The sequence below is a fragment of the Mauremys mutica genome, chromosome 1, assembly GCF_020497125.1.
Source record: "Mauremys mutica isolate MM-2020 ecotype Southern chromosome 1, ASM2049712v1, whole genome shotgun sequence".
NCBI lineage: Eukaryota > Metazoa > Chordata > Testudines > Geoemydidae > Mauremys > Mauremys mutica.
In genome coordinates this window covers 70,160,285-70,183,409 of record NC_059072.1, presented here as the reverse complement: position 1 = coordinate 70,183,409, position 23,125 = coordinate 70,160,285, and the positions used below count along the sequence as shown (strand labels likewise).

The 23,125-nt window shown below is 47.1% G+C and overlaps 1 protein-coding gene across 1 annotated transcript in view; it reads right to left on the bottom strand.

Moving 5' to 3' along the window:
* Nucleotides 1-21,918, bottom strand: part of LOC123343822 (glioma pathogenesis-related protein 1-like) — a 46,005-nt gene extending 24,087 nt beyond the window's left edge. Inside the window, exons 1-4 of the mRNA XM_044979253.1 lie at nt 21,590-21,918; nt 14,216-14,461; nt 9,416-9,519; nt 1,774-1,859 (exon numbers count right to left, since the gene is read on the bottom strand). Coding sequence (XP_044835188.1) covers nt 1,774-1,859; nt 9,416-9,519; nt 14,216-14,461; nt 21,590-21,775 — 622 coding nt within the window. The 5' untranslated portion in view covers nt 21,776-21,918. The remainder of the gene's footprint in view (nt 1-1,773; nt 1,860-9,415; nt 9,520-14,215; nt 14,462-21,589) is intronic.
* Nucleotides 21,919-23,125: the final 1,207 nt, after the last annotated feature.

Genomic DNA, 23,125 nt, shown 5'->3' with positions numbered 1-23,125 from the left:
TGATAAAGATAATAATTACTTAAATAATAATAATGGTTTGATGTAATATACTTAGACTTCTGTATAGCATTTGACTTGGTACCACATTACATTTTGAGTAAAAACCCTAGAACTATATAAAATTAACATGATGCACATTAAATGGATAAAAAACTGGCTAAGTGATAGGTCTCAAAATGTAATTGTGAATGGGGAATCAACGTTGAGTGGGTGTGTTTCCAGCAGGGTCCTGCTGTTCTTCTCCCTACCCTATTTAATATTGTGATGGATGCCTACCCCACACCAGGCCTGAGTAGAGAGAAAGGGCCAATTAAGCCTGCATCAGGCTGCACCTGGGGAAGAGTCAGGGCTTTTAACTGATGAAGCCCAGCTGGGCAATGGTCAGGCTGAGCTGTGATAAAACCAGGAAGTAGAGCTTAAGAAGGGGGCTGCAGCAGAAAAGGTCTGTAGTCACTCTCTGGGCTTAGAGAAGTAAAGGAGGAAACCTGGGGGACAACAGAAGCCTTAGGATCCTGGTCTTGAGAGAAGGGTGTACCTAGAGAAGGAGCCTGATCAAGGCTAAATAGAAAGCTGCCCAGGGAAACAGCAGCAAGGTTTGGGACAGTGCAGCTTTTGGCTGCTGGTTGTAGTAGCCTAGGCTGGAAGGGAACCTAGCATATCTTTTAGGAAAACCCACCCTTCTTGATTTGAAAATTGTCAGCGAGGGAGAATCCATCCAATGGTTAATTACTCACTATTTAAAATTTACCTTATTTCTAGTCTGAATTTGTTTAGCTTTGACTTCCAGCCAATGGGTTATGTTATACCTTGCTCTTCTAGACTGAAGAGACTATCATTAAGTATTTGTTCTCTGTGTAGAGCCTTATAGACTGTAATCAAGTCACCCTTTAGCCTTCTCTTTGTTATGCTAAATAGATTGATAGATTTGAGCTATATGGCAAGTTAAAGAAGCAGTTAAAAGCAAAAATATATTTTTACTTTGTTTAGTCATGGTTGCATTTTTTTGGCCCTCTTATTGTGGTGTGTGTGTGTTTTTTATTTTATTAATTTTTTTTTTATTTGGGGTATACATTTAGTTTGAGCCTCTATTATGGTGCTTTTTAAAAGATTTCCATGCAGCCTGTGGGCAGGTCACACTAGTGGCTTTCTTTTAATTTCTGTTTAACTAGCCTCTATATTTTTATATAGTTTCCCACTTTTGAAGTTAACTGCTACTGTGTTGGGTTTCTTTGGTATTTTCCCTGCCTACAGGGATGTTAAATTTATATGAAACAGCCCTGTGAAGGATGGCCTACTCCTATAGATGGTGTGCAGGCTGCACGTCTGAAGGGATAGGTTACTCTTTTACATCTGTCACAACTGTTTCCCAAAAGTGACTGGATACTAGTGAACAAGTAAATGTCAGATACACTGTAAGCTGCCCAAAGAGTGCTTAGCTGAAACTCTACTTTTTTGGATCAGTGATTTTAAATTGCTTATTAGCCTTTAACAGAAAGTCAGTGATTGGTAGCATCTTGTCCCAATGGCAGTAATAACTGGCTATGACCAGTCTGGTAGTTTGCAATCCCCATTGAGATGCTAATTCTGTAAGACTTGAAGTACTTGATTAGGTGCTTTATGGATAGGATTGGACTTGAGTATTCACTAAAGTGCTTTGTTGAATTGTGGCCTGAGACAGTGCTGAGATGGCATAAAGAATATAAGGAACAGTTTATCAGTAGGGTAGATATGGTTTGCCTCTTCCTAGTGCCTAATAAATTCACTTTTACTTACTACATAGGTTGTCCACACAGGTGTCCTCTTTTGAGCACAGACTACATGACGATCCTGCTTTATAAGGTTTTCTTGGGTAATTGCCACTACAAAGGCAGAAAAAAATTCTGTTAGATGAATTTCACTGTGTACAATTTTAATAAGATCATACATTTAAGGTAATAAACACATTCAGGGCCGGCCTTAGGGAAAATGGCACCCTGGGTGAACTTGCATTTTGGTGCCCCTGGGCCCTATGGGTGTGGTGCCCCCAATTCCTGGTTCTCCGTGGGCTCCTCACCCTCCCACCCCTGCACTGTGCCACCTTCACCCCTAATCCCTGCGTCCCCCTCCTGCACCCATGTGGGGAAACTGACCTGGATGCACAAAGCAGCTGGCATTGCTGCTCACTCCCCACTGGACTGCTGCTCCTCTGGAGCTGCATAAGGAGAGGGCGGGAGAGCAGTAGCTGCTGATGCCTCAGCACAGCCCAGGTGGGGAAGTGACTTGAATGCAGGGAGCCCTGGTGTTGTGTGTGTTGTGTTGAGGGAAGTGTGTGTGCGCCTGGTGGGTGAGTGTGGCTGGGAGGCAAGGCACGGAGGAGTGGGTCTCTGTGGCCTGGGGTGGTGCTGGGCTGTGAGGAGGCAGGGAAGATGTGTGTGTTGGGGCACTAGGGAGTGGGAGTTCTGGGAAGTTGTGGTGGTGTGGGCAGGGAGGTGCTGGGTGGGAGTGGTGGTGTGTAGGGTGCTGTACATTTATGGGGGGGAGGTGCAGGGCATAGTGGGTCCAGTGGGGGGCCCTCTGGCCATAGGGATTTGGTGAGGGGCTGTTGCAGAGGTGCTTTCTGAGTTCCCGAGGTGTGCTTCATCCCTGTCCTGCCCCCCGCTCCACCCTTTTCCCCCCAAGGCCCCATACCCACCTCATCTCTTCCTGCCCTATCCCACATCTTTTTGAGTACCCCCCACTGCCTTCACTCTGCCTCCTTCTGCCCCTGCTCCTCTCCCTCCCCCCAGCACCTCCTGCCCACTGCTGAACAGATTATCAGTGGCACACTGGAGACGCTGTGGGCAAGGGGGAGGAGCTGATTGGCAGGGCTGCTGGTGGGTGCTCAGCACACACTATTGTTTTTCCTATGGGTGTTCCAGCCCCAGAGCATACACGAAGTTGGTGCTTATGGGTTGTCGGGGGGTGCTATGTGGCATGGCATGGGCCCGGCCCTGAGGAAAGGGGCATGCTAGCAGCACAGGGCCAGGCGGGGTGCTGTGCATCTGGATACTGCCGGTTTGTAAATAGTGCCCTTGCATTGGGCTCGGCAGAGCGGGGCCGCCCCTGCCATGCCCCACTGCCCTGGCTGGTACCTCACTCTGGGGATTGATGTCCCCACACCATGCTCCATTGCTCCCATGGGGGCCCACAAATACATATGATGCTGGGCCCACAAAAGGCTGGTCCTGAATACATTAATATAAACTTCTCGGCATATTTTACCAACTGGTAAAACCATGTGGAAAACAAACATTTTTTTAAACCATTCTTTGTGTTCACTCTTCTCCTTCCTCTGTTAAAGACAACTGCATTAAAATGCTACTTTTCTCTCCAAATAGAAAAAGCTAATGATTTATAAATCAAACCCTGCATAAGTGTACAAAATTTCTTTAAAATGAATATCTGGTAGGAGAGCTTGGCTGCAACTAAGGTAGATATAATTGAGAATTTTCTGTAGGCAGGAAACTCAATACACTCCCAAAGTAACTTTCAGCAAAAGATTTGCATGCTCTTTACAACTGATTTAAATTTCTGAGATAGGCTTTGATTAACTAAAACATTTAAGAACTTGCTTAACTTGAAGCGAGTAATCCTACTGAAGTCAATCGGACTTAAAATAAGAATATGCTTTAAGTGCCTTGCTTAATTGGGACCAAAGTGCTTAATAAAAAAAGACCAAATCAACAGCACTGACTTCTCTCAAATTAGTGCAGGCTGTGAGTTGAAAATTAGGATATCGTCCTAACTCTTGATGAAAGATTCATATGAAGGCTGTTTAACTGAAGTATGCTGGATCTGATAAATTCATCTGCCTGTAAGATTAATGCCTGAATATCACTCTGGAAGGCAAAGTGGAAGTAATTTCATACAAAGCAGATACCTCTATAAATGAAGTGGTGAAATGGAGAGGAAAACTCAGATGGTAAAAATCTAATGTATTATGAAAGCTTGTCACAAATATAAAGCCTCTGAAAGCGACATCCTTCTAGAATAGGGGTAACAAACTCAAATTTGATTGCAAAATGATTTGTTGGGGGTACCAATGAAACACATCCACACACCTTCCTATTAATGGAATAATTCCAGGCTAATTTCCTAGTCTTTTATTTTAAAGATCTATTGTGTACTGTAAAGTGCTTTAGAATCCCTATGTAAAAACCAGGTCCAACATACCTTCAAATTCCTGATTTAGTAGGACCTTCTCCCACTCCCGCCCCCTACTTCATATTCTTTGGCAGCCAGTAGGCCATTTCACAGTTATGCTTCTCAAGCTCTTTCAGTCTAGTGACATGTTGGCTACATTATTCTCTGGAGAAAACAATGCAGCAACCTCCTGAACTGTAATATTTGTGCCCCTTGCTGCCTATAGATGTTCCTCCCCACTGCCTCCAGTGGTTGGATACCTGGAGTCCCAGACATTTCCACACAACTGGAGATGAAACAATATTATCTTTGTTTTCCAGGTGTATACCTTTACATATTCTGGGACAAAAGAAACAGGCTAACAAACAGCATAAAAGTGTCTTCTTTCCCAGATACACTGTAAAGAGGAATTTAGCCAAATTAAAGTATTTGCACTTTTAAAATTCACCAGAGAGGTTTTTAAATATGGATAATTGATGAGTCCTGAATTACTGCTGTTTGGTCAGAGACTGGGCTTAAGATGTACTTTTTTCTGTATGCTACAAAAAAAATAAAAAAGGCGGTGGCGCCTCTGCATGTAGATATGGAAACTATTAGGACACAACTCCTAGCATTATGCTGTTGGGAAATCTTATGGGGCCAAGATACTTGCTTGTTTTATGTTCACTGACGGTTGTAACCCTTCCAATCTCTCAGGGTCCAAGTGCCTCCCCTCTTGTCCTCTCCCCTTTTCCAGACACCTTTCCTTCTTAGAGTTCTATAGCTAGGCCCAGGAGTTCAATAGCTTTGCATTCTTTAATGGAAATGTTTCTCTTGGTTAGATTACTTTTGGTCACAGAAAACAGGGAAATTGCCCAGCATTTTTTTAAATGCTGGGCAATTTTACACTAGTATAATTTAATAGAGCAGCATTTTAATAAGCCATACAGGAAGTGCGGTATTAATGTCAGTTTGTATCCTTATAGTGAAGTATGCTTTAACAGTCCCTCTCCCCCACAGAGACTTTCATTGTGCATGTTCTTATAGATGTTGCCTTTTCTCAGGTTTGACACAGTTAAAGCACCCAAACAACCTTAACTTTGCCATATAGTGATACCAAGGGAGGGGAGGAGGGTTGATAGAAAAAGAAATTGTGAAATTTAATCTAGGACTACAAACACTAAAAATGCATTAATCATACTGTATGGTTATTGCATGGTGTTCCTACAGGACAGAGTTAAGGCTATTTGGGTGCCTTAACTGTGCATTTCTGTGACTCAAGATGTTTGCATTTATTTTAAGATTAACCTTAACTTTGAATTTCCTGGTTTTAACTGCTTGTTTTGGGGTAATCACAATTCCTCATTACTCTAAATCAGTGTTTCCCAAACTTGGGACACCGCTTGTGTAGGGAAAGCCCCTGGCGGACTGGGCCTGTTTGTTTACCTGCCCCGTCCGCAGGTTCCACCGATCGCGGCTCCCACTGGCCACGGTTCGCCGCTCCAGGCCAATGGGAGCTGCTTGCTTGGGAGACAGGGGGAACCACCCCTCAGCACTCACCAGCAGCATGGCTGGGTCTGGGCCACTGCACTTCCCGCCGCCGATGAGTGCAGACCCGGCCCTGCTTCTGTCCTCAGGGGAGTGGGGCCGGGAAGAGGCAGGACGGAGCAGGGGCAGGGGCTTTGTGGGTGGGGTGGGGGCAGGGCTGGAGCAGAGAGGCGGTGGGAAGAAGCGGAGCAGGGGCTGGAGCAGCACGCAGTTGCACAGGGCACCAGGAAATTTGGTGCCCCAAATGCCCTGGTGCCCTACGCAGCTGCATACTTTGCGTATGGGTAAGGATGGCCCTGCTCTGAGGGAGGCCACTCCACCTCACTACACCATCTAGTAACTGATAGCCAATACACACGTTTAGTAGAGTAAGTGTCAGCAAAGAGTCTTAGGCCCTGACCAGTTGGGGCAGGGCAAGGCAATTAGTCTTTGTCATGAACATACAGCTAAGGGTAGCATAAAATCCATCCTTTACTTGTAAAGGGTTAAGAAGCTCAAATAACCTGGTAGGCACTTGACCAAAAGGACCAATAAGGGGAGAAGATACTTTCAAATCTGTGGGGCAAGGTTTTTGTTTTGTGCTCTCTTTGCTTTCTGAGACAGAGAGGGACCCAGGCAGGAAAAATACATCTCCTAAAGCCAGATCTGAAATAAGCATCTAAGATTACAAAGCGTAAGTAATAGCAAGGAAATGTGTTAGGTCAGGCCTGCACAACTCGTAAAGTGGCGAGGGCCACATTCCTCCAAAGAAAACAGCTAAGGGCCAAAACCTCCGGGCCCCGCAGAAACACCCTGCCCCAGGGCTGCCCAGCCCTGCAGAAACAAACCCTCCTTCCCCAGTGCCGCCCCACCAAAACAGCTGTGGGCCAAAAAGGAAGGTTGGGGGTGGGGAGGTGATACTTGATTTTAAGTCAACCGGGGGCTCCCAGGTGAAGAGGTGGCTGGGAGCCCTCAGGGGCAAATTAAAGGGCCTGGGGCTCCGGCAGGGCCAGCTCTAGGTTTTTTGCTGCTCCAAGCAAAAAAAAATTTGGCTGCCACCCGTCCCAGCCCTGGGCTCCCCCCTGTACTCCCCTGCTGCCCCAGTCCTGGGCTCTCCCCCCACTGACCCACACCCCCTACCACCCCAGCGCTGGGCTTCCCCTTTTCCTCCCCACCAGTGCCCTCCCCCCATCCCGCTGCTGCCCCAGCCCTGGGCTCCCCTCCACCAGTGCCCGCCCCCACCACACCTCTTGCCACCCCAGCCCTGGGTCAGCAGGAATTTTGGATGTGCACAAAACACAGACAGGATTGGTTCCCGTATGGTTACAGAGCTGCAGTAAAGTGGAACAATTTTCAGCTTGTGTGATTGGAGGATATCTGGATGCATATTATAAGACTGTCCTCCATAAATGAGGAAAAGTTGAGGTGCCTTTATTATTCTTTTGTTCCACTCTTTCTTTCTATGGGGAATTTGCCAATGCAATATCACTGTCTTCCTTTTAAACAAACAAAAAGGCAATGGCTGTTGAAAATAGCAATTCCAGTCCTAATAAGCATTTCTTGCTCAATTTTATCCTACTTTTTCTACAGCAAGTTACAGTAGATCAGTATATTTGATTTGGGAGAAATGAAGTAACAGCTGCCCAAACTGAGCTTGAGCACCCCTGAATTTTGAGGTGTTCAAATCTGGAAGGCAGGTGCTGGGTGGGGGGGCTGTGGGCTCCACCGGGGAGTATGGCAGCAACATGTCTGGAGCTGCATGGAGCCAGACATGCTGGTCTGAGTGACAAGGTAAGGGGGCTGGGGGTGGGAGAAGGGGTAGGAGTTCCAGGGGGCAGTCAAGGGACGGAGCAGGGGGGGTTGGATGGGCCGGAGGTTCGGGGGGGCAGTCAGGGGACAGGCAGCAGTTGGATAGGCATGGGAGTCTCAGGGGTTCATTAGGGGACAGGTAGGGGGTGAGGTCATGAGGGGAAGTTGGGGGGCTCTCAGGAAGGGGCAGTTGGGGACAAGGAGAAGGGAGGCTTAGATAGGGGCTGGGGTCCCAGGGGCAGTTAGGGGCAGGGGGCAATCGGGGGACAAGGACCAGCGGCATTTAGATAGGGGGTGGGGGTCCTGGGGGGCAGTTAGGGCAGGGGTCCATGGAGCGGGCAATCAGCAGCCACGGGCTGGGATTTAAAGGGCTCTGGGCTCCCCGCAGCTGCGGGCAATGCAGAGCCCTTTGATTCCCTGCCGTGGCTGGGATTTAAAGGGCTCTGCACTCCCTGCGGCCGCGGGGCCAGCCTGGCTCGGCCCACCAGAGAATGGTTCATCCCTGTCAGTCTCAGAGGTGGGGCACTCCATCTTGCTACAGGCACTGAAACACCCATCTAACTTTGAACCAATTATCTGGTTCATGCATTTAGAAATTACTCCACAGAGAGAGCCTACAATGTAAGGCCTCTCCTAGTGCAGAAGTTCCCTCCTCTGTTAGAAGCAGGGCCGGCTCCAGATCCCAGCATGACAAGCACGCGCGTGGGGCGGCAGTTGTCGTCAGGGGCAGCAGATTGGGCCGGCGGACCTGCCACAGCCATGCCTGCGGGAGGTCCACCGGAGCCCCGGGACAACCAGACCTGCCACAGGCATGACTGCGGACGGTTCGCTGGTCGCGCGGCTCGGCTGGACCTCCCGCAGGCATGACTGTGGCAGGTCCGGTCGTCCCGGGGCTCCGGTGGACCTCCCGCAGCCATGACTGCGGCAGCTCAACCGGAGCCGCCAGACCAGCCAACCGTCCGCAGCTGCGGGAGGTCCAGCTGAGCCGCGCGACTAGCGGATCCTCACCAGTCAAGCCAGCGGGAGGTCCGCTGCTCCCGGGGCTCCGGGGCGTCTCCCGTGCATGACTGCTTGGGGCGGCCGAATATGTAGAGCCAGCCCTGGTTAGAAGGTGTAAGATTTACTAACAAAGCTCACAAAATTAAAACTACTGACAGGTGATATTATACGGGGCCTTTATCCGTTAGCACCCCTTTGTGGCAAGATGGGAAGTTACACCAGCTGACATCATACCCCTTATGCCATCACACTCAGGTGTTCATCTTCCAGCCCTCTGCATTAGTTCTTCATAGTCTCTGCCCCCTTCAAAATAATGGGGAGTTGGAAGTTCCATGGTTCTAGTGGTGGCTAAATAGCCCTAGATCTTCTGGATTTAGAGCGTTCTTCTTCAAAGTCCTTCTTCAAAGTCCACGCCATTGGGTTCCAGCTCAAGCTCTCTGCTTGGAACAGCCACAACCAATCCTTCAGTCCCTGGCCACTCCTTGAGCTACATCTCCTCCTCTGTAGACTTCCCAAGCCTCTCACTCTTCTTCTCCCTCTTTGCTGTGTTGCTTCTGAGGCAGTTTCTCACCGGTCTATTGGAGGGATCCTCTTTCTGGAAACTGCCTTTCTCCTCAGGAGTTCCTCCTTTGAAGTCCTTAACCTTTTATCATGCCTAGATGCTTCCCTGGCTAATTAACTACCTCCAGGTGAACCTGAGCTACCCCATTCTCCCTGGTGGAGCCTGTCAGAGGTAGGCTAGTCCTTGGGCCAGCCAACTTCTGCCAGGCACCATTAATCAGAGTTCATGGGTCTTTAGATGCCTGAATTAACTGAGTATTGAATCATTTCCCTGATTCCACACACTAAACTACTGATGTGTATGGATTCCAATTTATTTTTAGAGGAATAAATATTATTAATACTGTCTTCATTTTAAAATGTTTTAAAAATAACTTACCTTGGTACATAGTTGCATATAAAATGTGCCGCATTTCTTATTCCGGCAGTTATACGACAAAAAACAACAGCACAGCCCACCTTATGAGAATTATCCCAAACAACCTAGAAGAAATAAGATTTTTTTCTTTTACAAAATAAAGCTTAAACTGTGCTCAATGTGAACTGTTCTAATAGCCAGGAGCATCTCAGTTCTCATGAGAGTCCTTTGATTTATTTGCTTTGTACAGCCACCTATTACAATACAGAAAAATAAAAATTACTTACCACTTACTGGAGTTCTTCAGGATGAGCTTCTGCACGTTTGCACTTGTTGGATCAAGGAATGTGTACCAGAAGTTTCCAGAATCTTCTATGCAGCAGTGTCAGTTGGTCACTCACTCTCTATTTCCCCTTCCTCTTAGGGTTCCCACAGTAAAAAGGGGGAAGTGGTCCCAACTATTCCTCAATTCCTTCCACTAATTTTAGAATTCTTAATCCAAGACTCCAGGAAAGTGGGTGAGATGTGTAAATGTACACAAGCTCATCTTCAAAAACTTGTTACTGGTAAATACCCATTTCTTCTTCAAATGGCCTTTGCACATTCCCACTTATGGGAGTTTAGCGAGTAGTACAACCACCAGGAATGCAAGTTGAGGAGTTCTAGGTGACAAAGACAGCAGAACTGCCAAAATAAGCATCAGTTCTGGATCCCAGTTCAAGAGTATAATAGAAGCGACAGCATCTCTCGCTCTCCTAAATGAAGCTTCAGCTGCCAAAAAGAACTACCTGATGCACGTATAGAATTTTGCTTAACATCCTTGTACATTTTTATGATGATGACAATGTGAGGGAATGCTATGGAACCTTCCTGAGATCTAGTTGAGTACACTTTCATATCTCCAAGTAGTTGAACATATGCTAGGTCATAAGAATTGTGATTCATAGTCTGAGTCACCTGACCAGTCTTTGAGCTGTGATGGACTGATCCCTGATTTCATTCCCGTAATAGTGTAGGGAACTTGTGGCTAGGTTTGTTGTGTAGGGGAATGCCAGGATTGGATGAGGGGTCCCAGGTCCCAACCACACATTTTTGTACAAACACCAACCCTCCCTCTGAGCAGGTCAGAGTTAACCACTGGAACAAATACCACACTTAACAATACGACAGCCCTTTTACTTAACCCAGGCAAAGACAAGAACAGGCCCAGGTCAGTAACTGTAGCAGGGGCTATATAGACTCCTTTGCCCCCGATACAGTATGCAGCACACTGACACACACACACACACCCTGCCAGCTAGACACATACTGACTATCTGCTCTGCACCAATAAAAATCTCCCCTCCCCCAAAACCTGTTTGTGCACTTTGATGCTGGCATGCATTGTGAGGATGGGTCTTGCTGCGTGGTCTCAGCAGTCCTGTTGGCTTCAAGCTGTAAAAGTCCTATTTTGCAAGCCCCAGTGTAGCAGCTAGCTTTCGTCCAAGCAGCTCCTAGTTCATGCTCTGCACTCTGGTGGTGTCTCCGTCTCTGCCCCAGCTCAGAGTTGCTGCCTATGTTCATTCTTTCTTTTGTTTTTCTTTTTCTTCTCTTTCTAAATCTTCCCAAGCTTGTTCCCTGTCCTGCCTCTCCCCAGCCATTGCCTCACTGGCTCAAACCCTCCCAGGTGGTCTGTAGTTAATTCTGTGGCCTCGGTTTGGAATGGCACTCCCTCCAGCCAATCAGGTCTGTGCAGACAGAGTAATGGAGAGGAAGGAAGGGGGAGAAAGGAAGGGAAAGGGAGAAGTGGCTCTATCCAGTCCCCCAGGTTGGTTCCAGGTGGATAACTTAAGGACCTTTGGACATTCAAGTTATGGTGCCTACCTCCCTGGATGTGAATGTATCTTGATGAAATAGTGAGGCTAGTAACCTGAAAGCAACTGAAATCAGACACCTTTTTAGACAGCAATTAAGGTGATGATGCAAGTAAGACCACATTTTTCATATAGAATATGGCATATGGAGGGCTAGCCACCTTTTGCTTTTGGATCAAGTAAAGTAGTATTTGTGTGTGTGAAGTTCCAAGGACTAGAAGAACCTGCACACTTTCTTGAGGCCCAAAGTCTGGATATAGATTTGGATGTCCTGACAGCTGAGAAAAAATAGTTATGTCAGTCTGGCAATTGGTGAAAACTCTTGGTGCCGCAGAAAGGACAAAGTGTAGGATTCAGCTTTATTGATAGAGGTCTCCTACTACGCAAACCAGAGTACGTTCATTGGAACAGACAGATTAAGATATAAAAATAGATGTTTTTTGAGGGTGTCTCATCACATGTGCTCCTTTTAGCTCAATGTGATTGATGGGCAGACACCATAGGCAGAACAAATATTTCTGATTGGAAATAATCAAGAGGTCTATCTCTGGCATCCACAGAAAAGTGACATTGTCTTGCATCAGCTCCCTGAGAGATGACATGACAGGGTAATGCATCTCGAGATGAGGAAGTCATATAGCCAACTCTGCTTTATAGCAGGCAATTCTCACCTGCAGAGGGGTGTGTGGGGGGGGCAAGGAATATACCCTACAGACCAATAAGCCTGGGTAACTTGTCTTTACCCCTAAGTGTGAATCCAAAAGCTCCAGCCTACTGTTTTTTCCCACTGGCCAATGTCACTACCTAAGTTCAAGTGAGTATAAAAATATTCATCACTTTTTAGGGTCCAGAAACAGAAGATCTGCCTCCTCCAAGATGGGGGGATTTGAAGCTGGGACCCTCTCAAATGTGAAGCTTGTTTACTACTCTCATCCAAAGAAGGGCTCAGTGAAGACCCAGGATGAGAGTTCTTAGGTGTCTGTAGCACCAAGGCAGGGCTCAGCAACACACACAACAGCACTGATGGTAGTAGCCAGTATCAGATATTAGGTATTCTATTCTATATATTTTTTTGTATCAACCTTATCACTGTAGTGTTTGAACATCTTGCAGTAATGCATCAAGCAACATGGCTAACATCTGTCACATGTACTACATTTCCTCTCTTGTCCTCTCTTCAGAGGGGAAGCTGTACCTGTACTGATGGAAGAGACGGCTGGGTCCTGTGAGGGAAAGGGTTTCTGTGTAGGGTTTCAAAAGTGATACATGAATCACCAGATTAATCTTCAGAGAGCGGGGTAGTTGGAGTTCAAAAGTGACTGGATTAACCTGTTGAAGGATCTTAAAAGGACCATGGAACCAAAGTAAGCATTGAGGATATTGAGGGGCAATTAGATGATCTGGCACCCTTGGCAATTAGAAGAAACAGGCAGTTGGGACAACACCCACTTTTATAACCTCAGAACTCTACATGAGGGAAGGGAAGAGGTGATTGGCCCCCACTGACACTGATTCTGGAAGTTCACAATACACCTGCCTTGGTCCCATAAGTGTAGAAGCCACTTGATGAACTGTCAGTCACTCTGGTGGCTGTTAATAGGCTTCACTGCATGAAAAAATGCAAGATCAACATATAAGCATAACTCACAATCTGGTGTTTCATAATTAAAATAAAGGATGAAGTCTTTTGTTTAAATACCCACTTCTATTGGCTGTTAGCTAACAATTTGAGCCTTACAAAATTAACTACTGCTTCAGAGAGGTAAAATGTGACAACATTTGCCATACTGGAAAACAATTCTGTTTCAAAGTTCATGTGGATTCACAATCATTTAAGATTTTCATAAAGCTTATTTACCTTTTTGATACAAATAAAAGAGTTATATTTCTGTCAAATAACAAGTTACCTCTTTTCTTCCCCCCTGTGATGGGGCGTCTTCCCTACACGGGCCTGTAAGGGGTTAATAGAGCCCTAGGGAAGCTGAGAGAAAAGCAGCCAATAGGAGAGGGGCTGCAAGGAGCAGCCAATCAGGGCCTGGCAGGCACTTAGAAGAAGACTGCAGGGCAGAGTGGAATCAGTAGCTGCCTGGAGCTCAAGGAGGGGAAATCAGGCGCCTAGTCAGGCAGAAAGAAGCTAGCACCCTAGACAAAGCAGTGCTGCTAGCAGGGACCAGGAGAGCTAGAGAGACCTTCTGGCTGGCAGCTGGGATTTGCAGGTTGAGGCCCTGAGGCAAGGGCAAAGAGGGTGCTGGGGCCATAGGAAAGTGGTCCAGGGAAAGGTACTGATGAATTGGAGGGGATGCAGCATGTGGCTGCCATCTATAGGGTCCCTGTGCTGGGACACGGAGTAATGGGTGGGCCCAGGTTCTCATACCCTCCCCCACTGCATAGAGCATGATACAGCCAGAGGGCTGTGTCATGAAGAAGATGCCGCGGTCCTTGGAGTGATGTGGGTCCGGGAGCAGAAGTGACGGCGGACAAGGCACCACCGGTAGTGGGCATACTGACCTAGGGAGCTAATCCCCAAGACGGCCAGCAGGAGTCACCAGTGTGGTGAGTGGAGCTCCATCACACTCCCCATTTTCCCCTACAGAATTTTCTTTATTTCTTATAAGATTGAAAAACTTAGAAAAGAGGACTGAGGTGCCTTGGCTAGATTGAACGCCAAGTTAGAGAAGATTTCTGTTTACAAAAGTTAACATAATCACAGTACTAGCTAGGAAGTTTTTCACAGTTGTTGTGTAACCCAGGGTGATAGTTTTCAAACTATCTTAAGAGTTAGCAGACAGTATGATGATGGGGGCTGTACAAGTATCTAAATGGAACACTGAAAGAAAGTGGGGGTATGGGTCACTCACTATAACAGCTATTTTCCACTAACTGGTAATTATTTATTGTCTCCACCAATTCTAATTCTTGGGATTATGCTTTGAGCTGTGTAAACTGTTTTAGCAATGAAAATTGTTACCTGAGTATAATGACCACATGTTTTAGTACACTTGTTAGTCTGAAGATTGTAGTGCTGGACTTCGTCGGTCCATAATTTGATGGCTTCAGTGACACTAAATAACCCGTAAGGTCCAGTCCAGATATTTTCTCCAACATGCCCATAATGAGGATGGGACATATATTTTTCCATTAAATATGGACTATGTTTAAAAAGGCATTTTTTTGCCCATGCCCTCGCAGTCCGTGCTAAAGCTGCATCCCAAGTCTGCAAAACAGTAAAGTTGAAGAAGCTATGCAGAGAGTTAAATTACAATGGCGTTTGTATCCATCAGACAAATTAAGGTAGAAAATGAATAGCTATGAATTGAATTTGACTAAAATTGTCATTCTGTAAAACTATACAAATATTTTGTTCCCCTTCTGTCATCCAGTCATGCACTCCAAAATCCTGTCTTTAACTTACCAGTGAACTTTAGGGTAGCTGTATAGAAATGTAAACTGACTTACTCATAGAAGAGCGACAAGGTGGATGATTATTGAATCAACTTCTGCTGGTGCAAGAGACAAGCTTTCGAACCTACATAGAGCTATTTGTAAGGTCTGGGAAAGGTACTCAGAGGATATGACTACACAGAAACTAGATGTCTGCATCTGGATCAAGCCAACTGACTCCGTCTTGCAGGACTCGGGCCACAGGGCTGTTTCATTGCTGTGTAGACTTTTGGGTTTGAGCACAAGTCCTGGGACCCTCCCCCTCACAGGGTCCTAGAGTCTGGGCACCAGCCAGAGCCTAGAAGTTTATGCAGCAATGAAACATCCCCAGAGCCTGAGCTTTGTGAGCCTGAGCTGGCTGGCACGGGCCAGCCACAAGTGTCAGTTGCTAAGTAGATATATCCAGAGTGTGTCAGCTAAATACAAAGAGGAACAGATTGTTGTAAGAGACCATTCAAAGTGAAGTGGGCAGTTAACACTTCTGCAGATGTAGAACAAAAGACAGTTGTGTTATAGAATGAATCACCTTCTATGACTCATTGCAACATTTTATTTTATTGCGTTGGTGTAGAAAACTTTGGTCTGGTCTACACTACAAAGTTAGGTCAACACAAGGCAGCTTATCTTGACCTAGTGGTGCATGTCTCTACACTTAAATTTGGCTCCCGCCAACATGAGAGCCCTGTTACACCAACTTAATAATGCCATGTTCCCAAGTGATATAGAGCCAAGGTTGATGTACTTAGGTCAACGCAGTGTGAGTGTAGATTACTGCATTACTTAAGTTGACCATTATTGTCCCCCAGCAGCTGTTCCACAATGCCCAGTGCTGACAGCTCTGGTCACCATTGTGAACTCCACTTCCAAAGGTTACAGAGACTGGAAGCCCCTCCCCCCCCTTAAAGCCCTGTTAATTTTTGAAATTCCTTTTCCTGATTGCCTGGCTTGGCGAGCACACCTAGCAGCTCTCCACTGTTGAGTGCAACTGCCCAGCTGACCATACCAGCTACATGCTCCAGATACACAGACAGGAGGTATTGGATCTCCAGCCATAGAATGGTGGATATCTATGAGCAGATTGCTTGGGGATTCAGGACAGGGGCTACGACAGGGACCAGCAATGCTGCGTGAAAGCCAAAGAGCTTTGGTAGGCATACCAGAAGGCTAAGGAGGCCAACAATTGGTCTGCAAACCTGTCTGCTTTTACAAAGAGATGCATGCCCTACTTGACAGAGCCACCACCACCACCCCAACAGCACTGTGTATACATCCAAAGAGCCCGAGTCACAGGCCTCTGCCGTGAACTGGGAGAAGGAGGTGTATGGAAGAAAGGGAACCAGCTGCCCAGTGAGCCAGGATCTGTTTCTGACTCCACTGCAGTCCAACCAGTCCCACCAGGCAAGCCTGGATGAGCCCAATGCAGGGGAAGGAACCTTGGGTAAGTGTGTGTAAACCCCCACCCCTTTCCTTCCTGGGTTACTTGGTAGCAGGCAACACTCACCTGTGTGCCTGGGTGCCTGATGTTGACATTAAAAGAGATCTGGAGTATCCCAGTGGTGGCAAGTGGCACAGTGAGATACGTACCCATGATGTACCACACTCTACATCAATACTAGCACTCCTGGTGAGTACGCACACGGCCAACAGAAGGAGCCAAGTATGCATATGCATAAGCAATGTACTAAGTGCAGCATGAGTGTAGACATGGCCTTAGTTTTCAAGATCACTTAATAATCATTGTATAAAATTTAAAAAATACATTTTTGTTTTTAAGAAAGAAGTGACTGAAATAATTTACATTACTTTACACACAACTGGTTTTTTTTTGTCAAATAGTTTATTTGGGAGTTTTAGTGTTCACATATCAATCAAGCAAATGTCAAATTGCATAAATACCATAGTTTTGGTTCTGTGCGTATTACTTCTTTAAAAACACATTTTCTGAAACAGAGCTTATGGAAACAGGTAAATACACATAAAATCCTCCAGCCAGTGGCGCATTATCACATGGGCCAACGGGCCCTGTGCCCAGGGGGCCCAGCCAATTTGGGGGCCCTGCAGGAGCACCAGAACCAGGCCCCAGCACCTGCTCCTCCTCTCTAACTGGTGCCCCACTGTTCTGTTCCTTTCCTTCCCCCTGAAACCTCACCCTGTGGCTGGGCTGGAAGATGGAGCCTGTGGTAAGGTAAGCATATTCGCTCCTTGTGTGGAACCGCTCACCAAAACCCCGCAGAGCTGGCCGAGGGGCCCCCTTCCCCCATGCGACGTGGAGCTGGCCTGAGGGGCCCATATGGCACATAGGTGGCGTAAGGCGGCCCCCGTTTCCCCATGCGGCACGGCGCTAGCCCAAACCCCTCTCCTCTGCCTCTATGTGGGGCTGGCCTGAGCCACCCGCCCAAGCCACCCTCCCCTAACTTTTTTGCTTGTGCCCCCTCTTACCAGTCCACACCCCACACCCAGGATCTGGGGCCAAGGTCGGGGCCAGGAGTGGGGCCATGCCTGGGAGTGGGGCTGGAGCTGCAGCTGGGGCTGGAGCTGCAGCCGGGAGCAGAGCCGGGGCTGAGGCGGGACCAGAGCACAGCTGAGGTCAGGGCAGAGTTGGGCCCCACTGCTCCCCCCAAATGTTTTTCCATACCCCCTTGGGGGGCAGGCCGCACAGTTTGGGGATCATCACCCTTCACTGCACTCCCCCACCACTATATTGGTTACTCTAATCCTTTGTTTCTTGGAGAATAAGGATTGGCTTGTTTGTGTAGTCTTACTGTGAAGAAAACTGGCTTAAATGAATGCAGTCCATTAGTTGTAACTGAAATCATGAAAACACCAGGAAATTGTGTCAAGAATATCCTGGTATCTGTCTACTGAGATAAATGTTGTTGATTAAGGCACATTCAAAACTGACTCCACCACAAGTGACTGACTCTGGTTGGGATAATTCTCACAAGTGGAATATTAATGTTAGCTGCACCCTCACTAATGCACATCTCTTTGAACACTAGGTTTCTCTCCTGTGCTGCCAGATATGCATTAAAGGGAGAGGATACTTTCCTCCCCATGCCTCGTGTTACCAAGACCATGAGTGGAGGGATTAGGTTCCTGAAATTCCTTACTATTCAGCACTTGTCCTTAGAGAATGAGAGATTTTTGTGGAACATCTGTGTGAAATCACACATACAATAGTTTTCTTAAACAGATTTATTAATAGAGAGAAAATGGTAAGTTATAAAACAAAAGAAACAGTTTGCATATCTGGAAGGGCACGCCCTCACACTGGTATGGGGGAGGCTAATGAGCTGTTCTGGGCCTGTTCTGTAATAATAAGGCCTTTGTCTGCAGCCGTATTATAAGGCCTATTGTAAGGCCGCAAGACAATTTGTTTACATTTACCATCTGCAGGCACGTCCGGCCGCTGCTTCCTGCCGCTCCCATTGGCCAGGAACAGCAATCCGCAGCCACTGGGAGCTGCGGGCAGCCATGCCTGCGGACAGCCAATGTAAACAAACTGTCTTGCGGCCCGCCAGCAGATTATCCTGACGGGCCGCAGGTTACTCACCACTGGCCTATAAGCTCCGGCTATATTAAAAGAGCAGCCGAGTAGCAGCCATTAGCTGAGAAGGTGGAAGTCACATCCTCACATTCCATCTAGACTACATTAAAACAATGTAGTATCGGGCTGCTAAAGAAACCCTGTCCTAATAGCACCCACTATCACCAGATAAAGAAACAGATCTTAAGATGGTTAAACAAAACTTAGTTTGATAGCATTCTATCTGGCAAGAAATCACTTATCAATAGTTGCGGTTGTGAAATCCTCATTTCTTTATTGTTTTGTCATTTTATGTTTCTGTCTGTTACATAATTAATTTTGCTAGGTGTAATTAATTAAGTTGGTGGGGTAGCACTGGTTAGAGAATTTTGTTATATTGTTTGGTTAGTAAAATTTTAGTATAATGATTGGTTAAGGTATAGCTAAAAAGGACTTAAATTTCACGATGTAAACTGGGGTCCAAAAGGAAGTTCTTTGGGAACCAACTCCAGAACACAGCCTCAAACAGAGCTGCCAGACCTCAATACTCTGCCAGTGACACCATGCAGAACCTGGAGTCCCCCTGATGAACCTGATCCTGACTGGCCATCAAGAAAAGTTCATCTGTCTTATTGGGAGTGGTAAGCATTGTATGGGTAGTGTGTGCATTCTGGTTTTGGTAACAGTTAATAAATAGAGAATAAAGATATTAGTGTGTAAGGCTCTTTCACCGGTAAAAGACCCCACAAACCTGAAGAGTGTAAGGTTACACCTGAGCCCACAGAAGGGTGAGGGTGGGTACCTAAATTGACGCCTGAGCCCTAGAAACAGGGTAAGGGTGGTGTCCTAAAGTGTAAGGTTATGCTTGAGCCCTAGGACAATGATCCCACACTTTCACAGGCCTTGGGTGGCAGGCCAGTCCTCGCCCACAGACAACCTGCCAACCTGAAGCATATTCTCACCAGTAACTGCACTCTGCACCATAGTAACTCTAACTCAGGGACCAATCCATGCAACAAACCTCGATGCCAACTCTGCCCACATAGCTACACCAGCAACACCATCAAAGGACCTAACCAGATCAGCCACACCATCACCGGTTCATTCACCTGCACGTCCACCAATGTAATATACGCCATCATATGCCAGCAATGCCCCTCTGCTATGTACATCGGCCAAACTGGACAGTCTGTATGGAAAAGGATAAATGGACACAAATCAGATATTAGGAATGGCAATATACAAAAACCTGTAGGAGAACACTTCAACCTCCCTGGCCACACCATAGCAGATCTTAAGGTGGCCATCCTGCAGCAAAAAAACTTCAGGACCAGACTTCAAAGAGAATCTGCTGAGCTTCAGTTCATCTGCAAATTTGACACCATCAGCTCAGGATTAAACAAAGACTGTGAATGGTTTGCCAGCTACAAAACCAGTTTCTCCTCCCTTGTTTTTCACACCTCAGCTGCTAGAAGAGGGCCTCATCCTCCCTGATTGAACTAACCTCATAATCTCTAGCCTGCTTCTTGCTTGCATATATATGCCTGCCCCTGGAGATTTCCACTACATGCATCAGACGAAGTGGGTATTCACCCACGAAAGCTCATGCTCCAAAACGTCTGTTAGTCTATAAGGTGCCACAGGACTCTTTGCTGTTGTTACCCTTTATGTCTCTAGCTAGTTTAATCTTGTTTTGTGCTTTGGCCTTTCTAATTTTGTCCCTACATGCTTGTGTTATTTCTTTACATTCATCCTTTGTCATTTGACCTAGTGTTAACTGGCCACTTCACTTTGAATAGTCTCTTGAAATTTGTATTAACTACTTATGGTAAATAATCTGTTCCATCTTGTACTTAGCTGTGATGCTGGGAGTACCTTTCTGAGACCTGAAGAAGAATCTCTGTGTAAGCTCCCCTCAAAAGCTTGTCTCTCTCACCAGAAGTTGGTCCAATAAAAGATATTATCTCACCCACCTTGTCTCTCTACTATGCTGGGATCAGAATGGCTACAGTAACAATACACACTTTGGATCCCTAAACATTTCTCACCAGTCAAGCTGCTTGACATTTTATTTTCACATCCATTGTTCTCAGTGATGGGATGTTGCTCTCATGTTAGAAACTAGATAAATCCATCACGCTGGCCACAGATGTTCCCAGGCCAGCCTATGCTGTGAGGAGGGCAAGGAACTGATGAGAGAGAGAGAGGTGTGTGTGTGTGACACCATCAAAGACTACAGTCCCCATGATGCCCTGTGGCACCTCCCAGTCCCAGAGGTAGCTTGAATTTCCCTCTCTTAAGATCTCTCTTGTCAAGTTTCCTTGGCTGCCATTAAATAAGATATTTAAATAATTAAATATAATTATAAATGAATCACTCCCTCACCCTCAACCCTGATGAATGTAATGTGTGGGTCTGATCGAGAGGTGAGGCTGCAGCTTCCACTGCAGTAAAGGAGAATTGTAATGGCCTGGCCCCTTTTCAATATCCCTTTCTAAACAAGAAAGGTTCTCTGTACACTGCAAATCCAACAGGCCTGGGGGGAGCCAAGTTAGAACCGGGTAGCCCCTGGTACCGAATGGTTTACTCTTGCAGTGAGAGGGTTGAATAGTGTTTCTGAACTGGGCAGCAACTCGACAAAGCTCAAGGCTGAAGCTTTATGTGGTGGAAATGTTAAAACATGTTTTGGTCCTGTCCACAGCACACAGTTGATCTGTATTTAACGGTAGTGTAAATGGCTCCCCGCCTGCTGGATTTACATTGTAGATGAGGCCTTTTTGTTTAATCTGTAAAATAGGAACAATTATACTTCATCATTCCCTTTATAAAGTGCTTTCGCAGCACCAGCCATTTAAGTGTTAATTATTCATTAATATTTTTATTTTTCCATTTCTGACTCTTAGGTTGCTTCCAGCCTTGATCTTTCATAGGGGCTATGGGACAGCGCTGCCTCCAAAGTCTCCCTTGGGACAGCGCCCCCTCCAATCAGCCCCTCCTCCAACGTCCCCGTGGGACAGCGCCCCCTCCAACCAACCCCTCCAAAGTCTCCCTTGGGACAGCACCCCCTCCAATCAGCCCCTCCAACGTCCCCCGTGGGACAGCACCCCCTCCAACCAACCCCTCCAAAGTCTCCTGTGGGACAGCACCCCCTCCAATCAGCCCCTCCAACGTCCCCCGTGGGACAGCACCCACTCCAATCAGCCCCTCCTCCAACGTCCCCCGTGGGCAGCGCTCCCTCCAACCAACCCCTCCAACGTCCCCCGTGGGACAGCGCCCCCTCCAATGTCCCCCGTGGGCAGCGCCCCCTCCCACCACTCCTCCTCCTGTCTCCCACGGGGCTGCAGCCCGCCCAGCCCCCGAGCGGCCCCTCCCTACCATGTAGAGCATGTTGGCGGCAGCGGGCCGGACGGCGGTGCGGTGCTTGTTGTGCTCCCGGACGCACGCGTCGATGAAGGTCTTGTTGGTGATGTTGGGCAGGACCGGCCTGGCCCTCCCGCGCTGTGCGCCGCACACACCCGCCAGCACTCCCAGCCCCAGCACGGCCAGCAGCCAGAGCCGCATGGCGCCGCCGCCGCTCCGAGCGAGGCTGCAGTCACAGGCGGCCTCTGCCCGGCGCCTGGCGCGGCCCCAGTCCAGTTCTCAAACGGCTCCCCGGGCGCGCTCGCGCGGTGACGGTCTCTGCAACGGTCACAGAGAGAATCTCCCGCCCCGGGGCGAGCCCGACCCCCCGCTCTGAGTGAGCCCCTGCGGGGACCCGTCCAACACACAGTACGGACGGTGCCCCCTCACAACATTCATGCACTGACAGTCTCCCTCTAAGTCGTGCCCGCCACTCGTCCACAGTATAGACTCTAGTCCGCATCAGGGTTCCTCCCCAGCAGCGCTTTCTGTACCCCCCTCAAAAAGAGTCATGTGTAACATAGCCCCCCTTCCCTCCCATTGGCATCTAGCCACAGCACTCGGACACCTGCTGATTTCCTGGAACTCACACATAATAGCATCGCTAACTCTGCTCCTCTCCCTGAAAATCATCTCTTCCTCAAAACTGTTATTAACTGCCCCTAAGCAGCATTGCCAGTCTCTGCAGCAGCAAAGAGCCCCTTCTCCTGTGCATTTGTCACCCCCTGGTTGCCACCAAGTCTGTAGACATATGAATGAGACTATAGTGTACTTTGTGTCCTTGGATTGCATAGATACCTCCTGCATCTTGGTAAAACATATAGCTCCTGACAAACAGATGTCAGGAGGAGGAGTTATATTTGCTAGTGGCTTTAAAATCAGAGAAGGCTTAGACTCTGGAGATCTTTCTTGGAAAATGTTTGAAACAGGTGCAACCTGGAAACATCTCATAGCCTCCAGAAACGTGTCAAGTCCACGCCGGTATTCCCAATATACTTGTTATAGCGCAGGTTTTCCATCCCCATTCTTTCTAACTACCTGAACTATTCGACTTCTTGCCTAATTACATTTTTCACTGTTCAGTAATAAGGATACATGCTGAATTAAAAGTGTGTGTGTGTGTGTGTGTGTAAAGAGAGAGAGAGGAATTATTTTGAAATTGTAAATATTTCCCATTACGTAATGAAATGTCTCATCTATTTAGCTACAATAGTCCAATAAATAACAATAATTAATTATTTTATTTATTAAAGACTTCATCTATCTCAATCTAAAACAGTCACGAGGAAAGGCATTTGACATTACTAAATCTTGTTTTTTGTGAATGATGCATATGTATAATGTCTTCATTTTTATTTTGAATTAAAGGATGTGTGTTTAGTATAATTGTGCTGCACTGAAAGGCTCAGTAGTGTGGTGTATCTGTGTGACCTGACTGTGGCATTAAGTGGCTCCTATAGTGGTGTTTCAGTGGTGGGTGTAACGGGACTGTACTGCACCACGTGGTGTTCC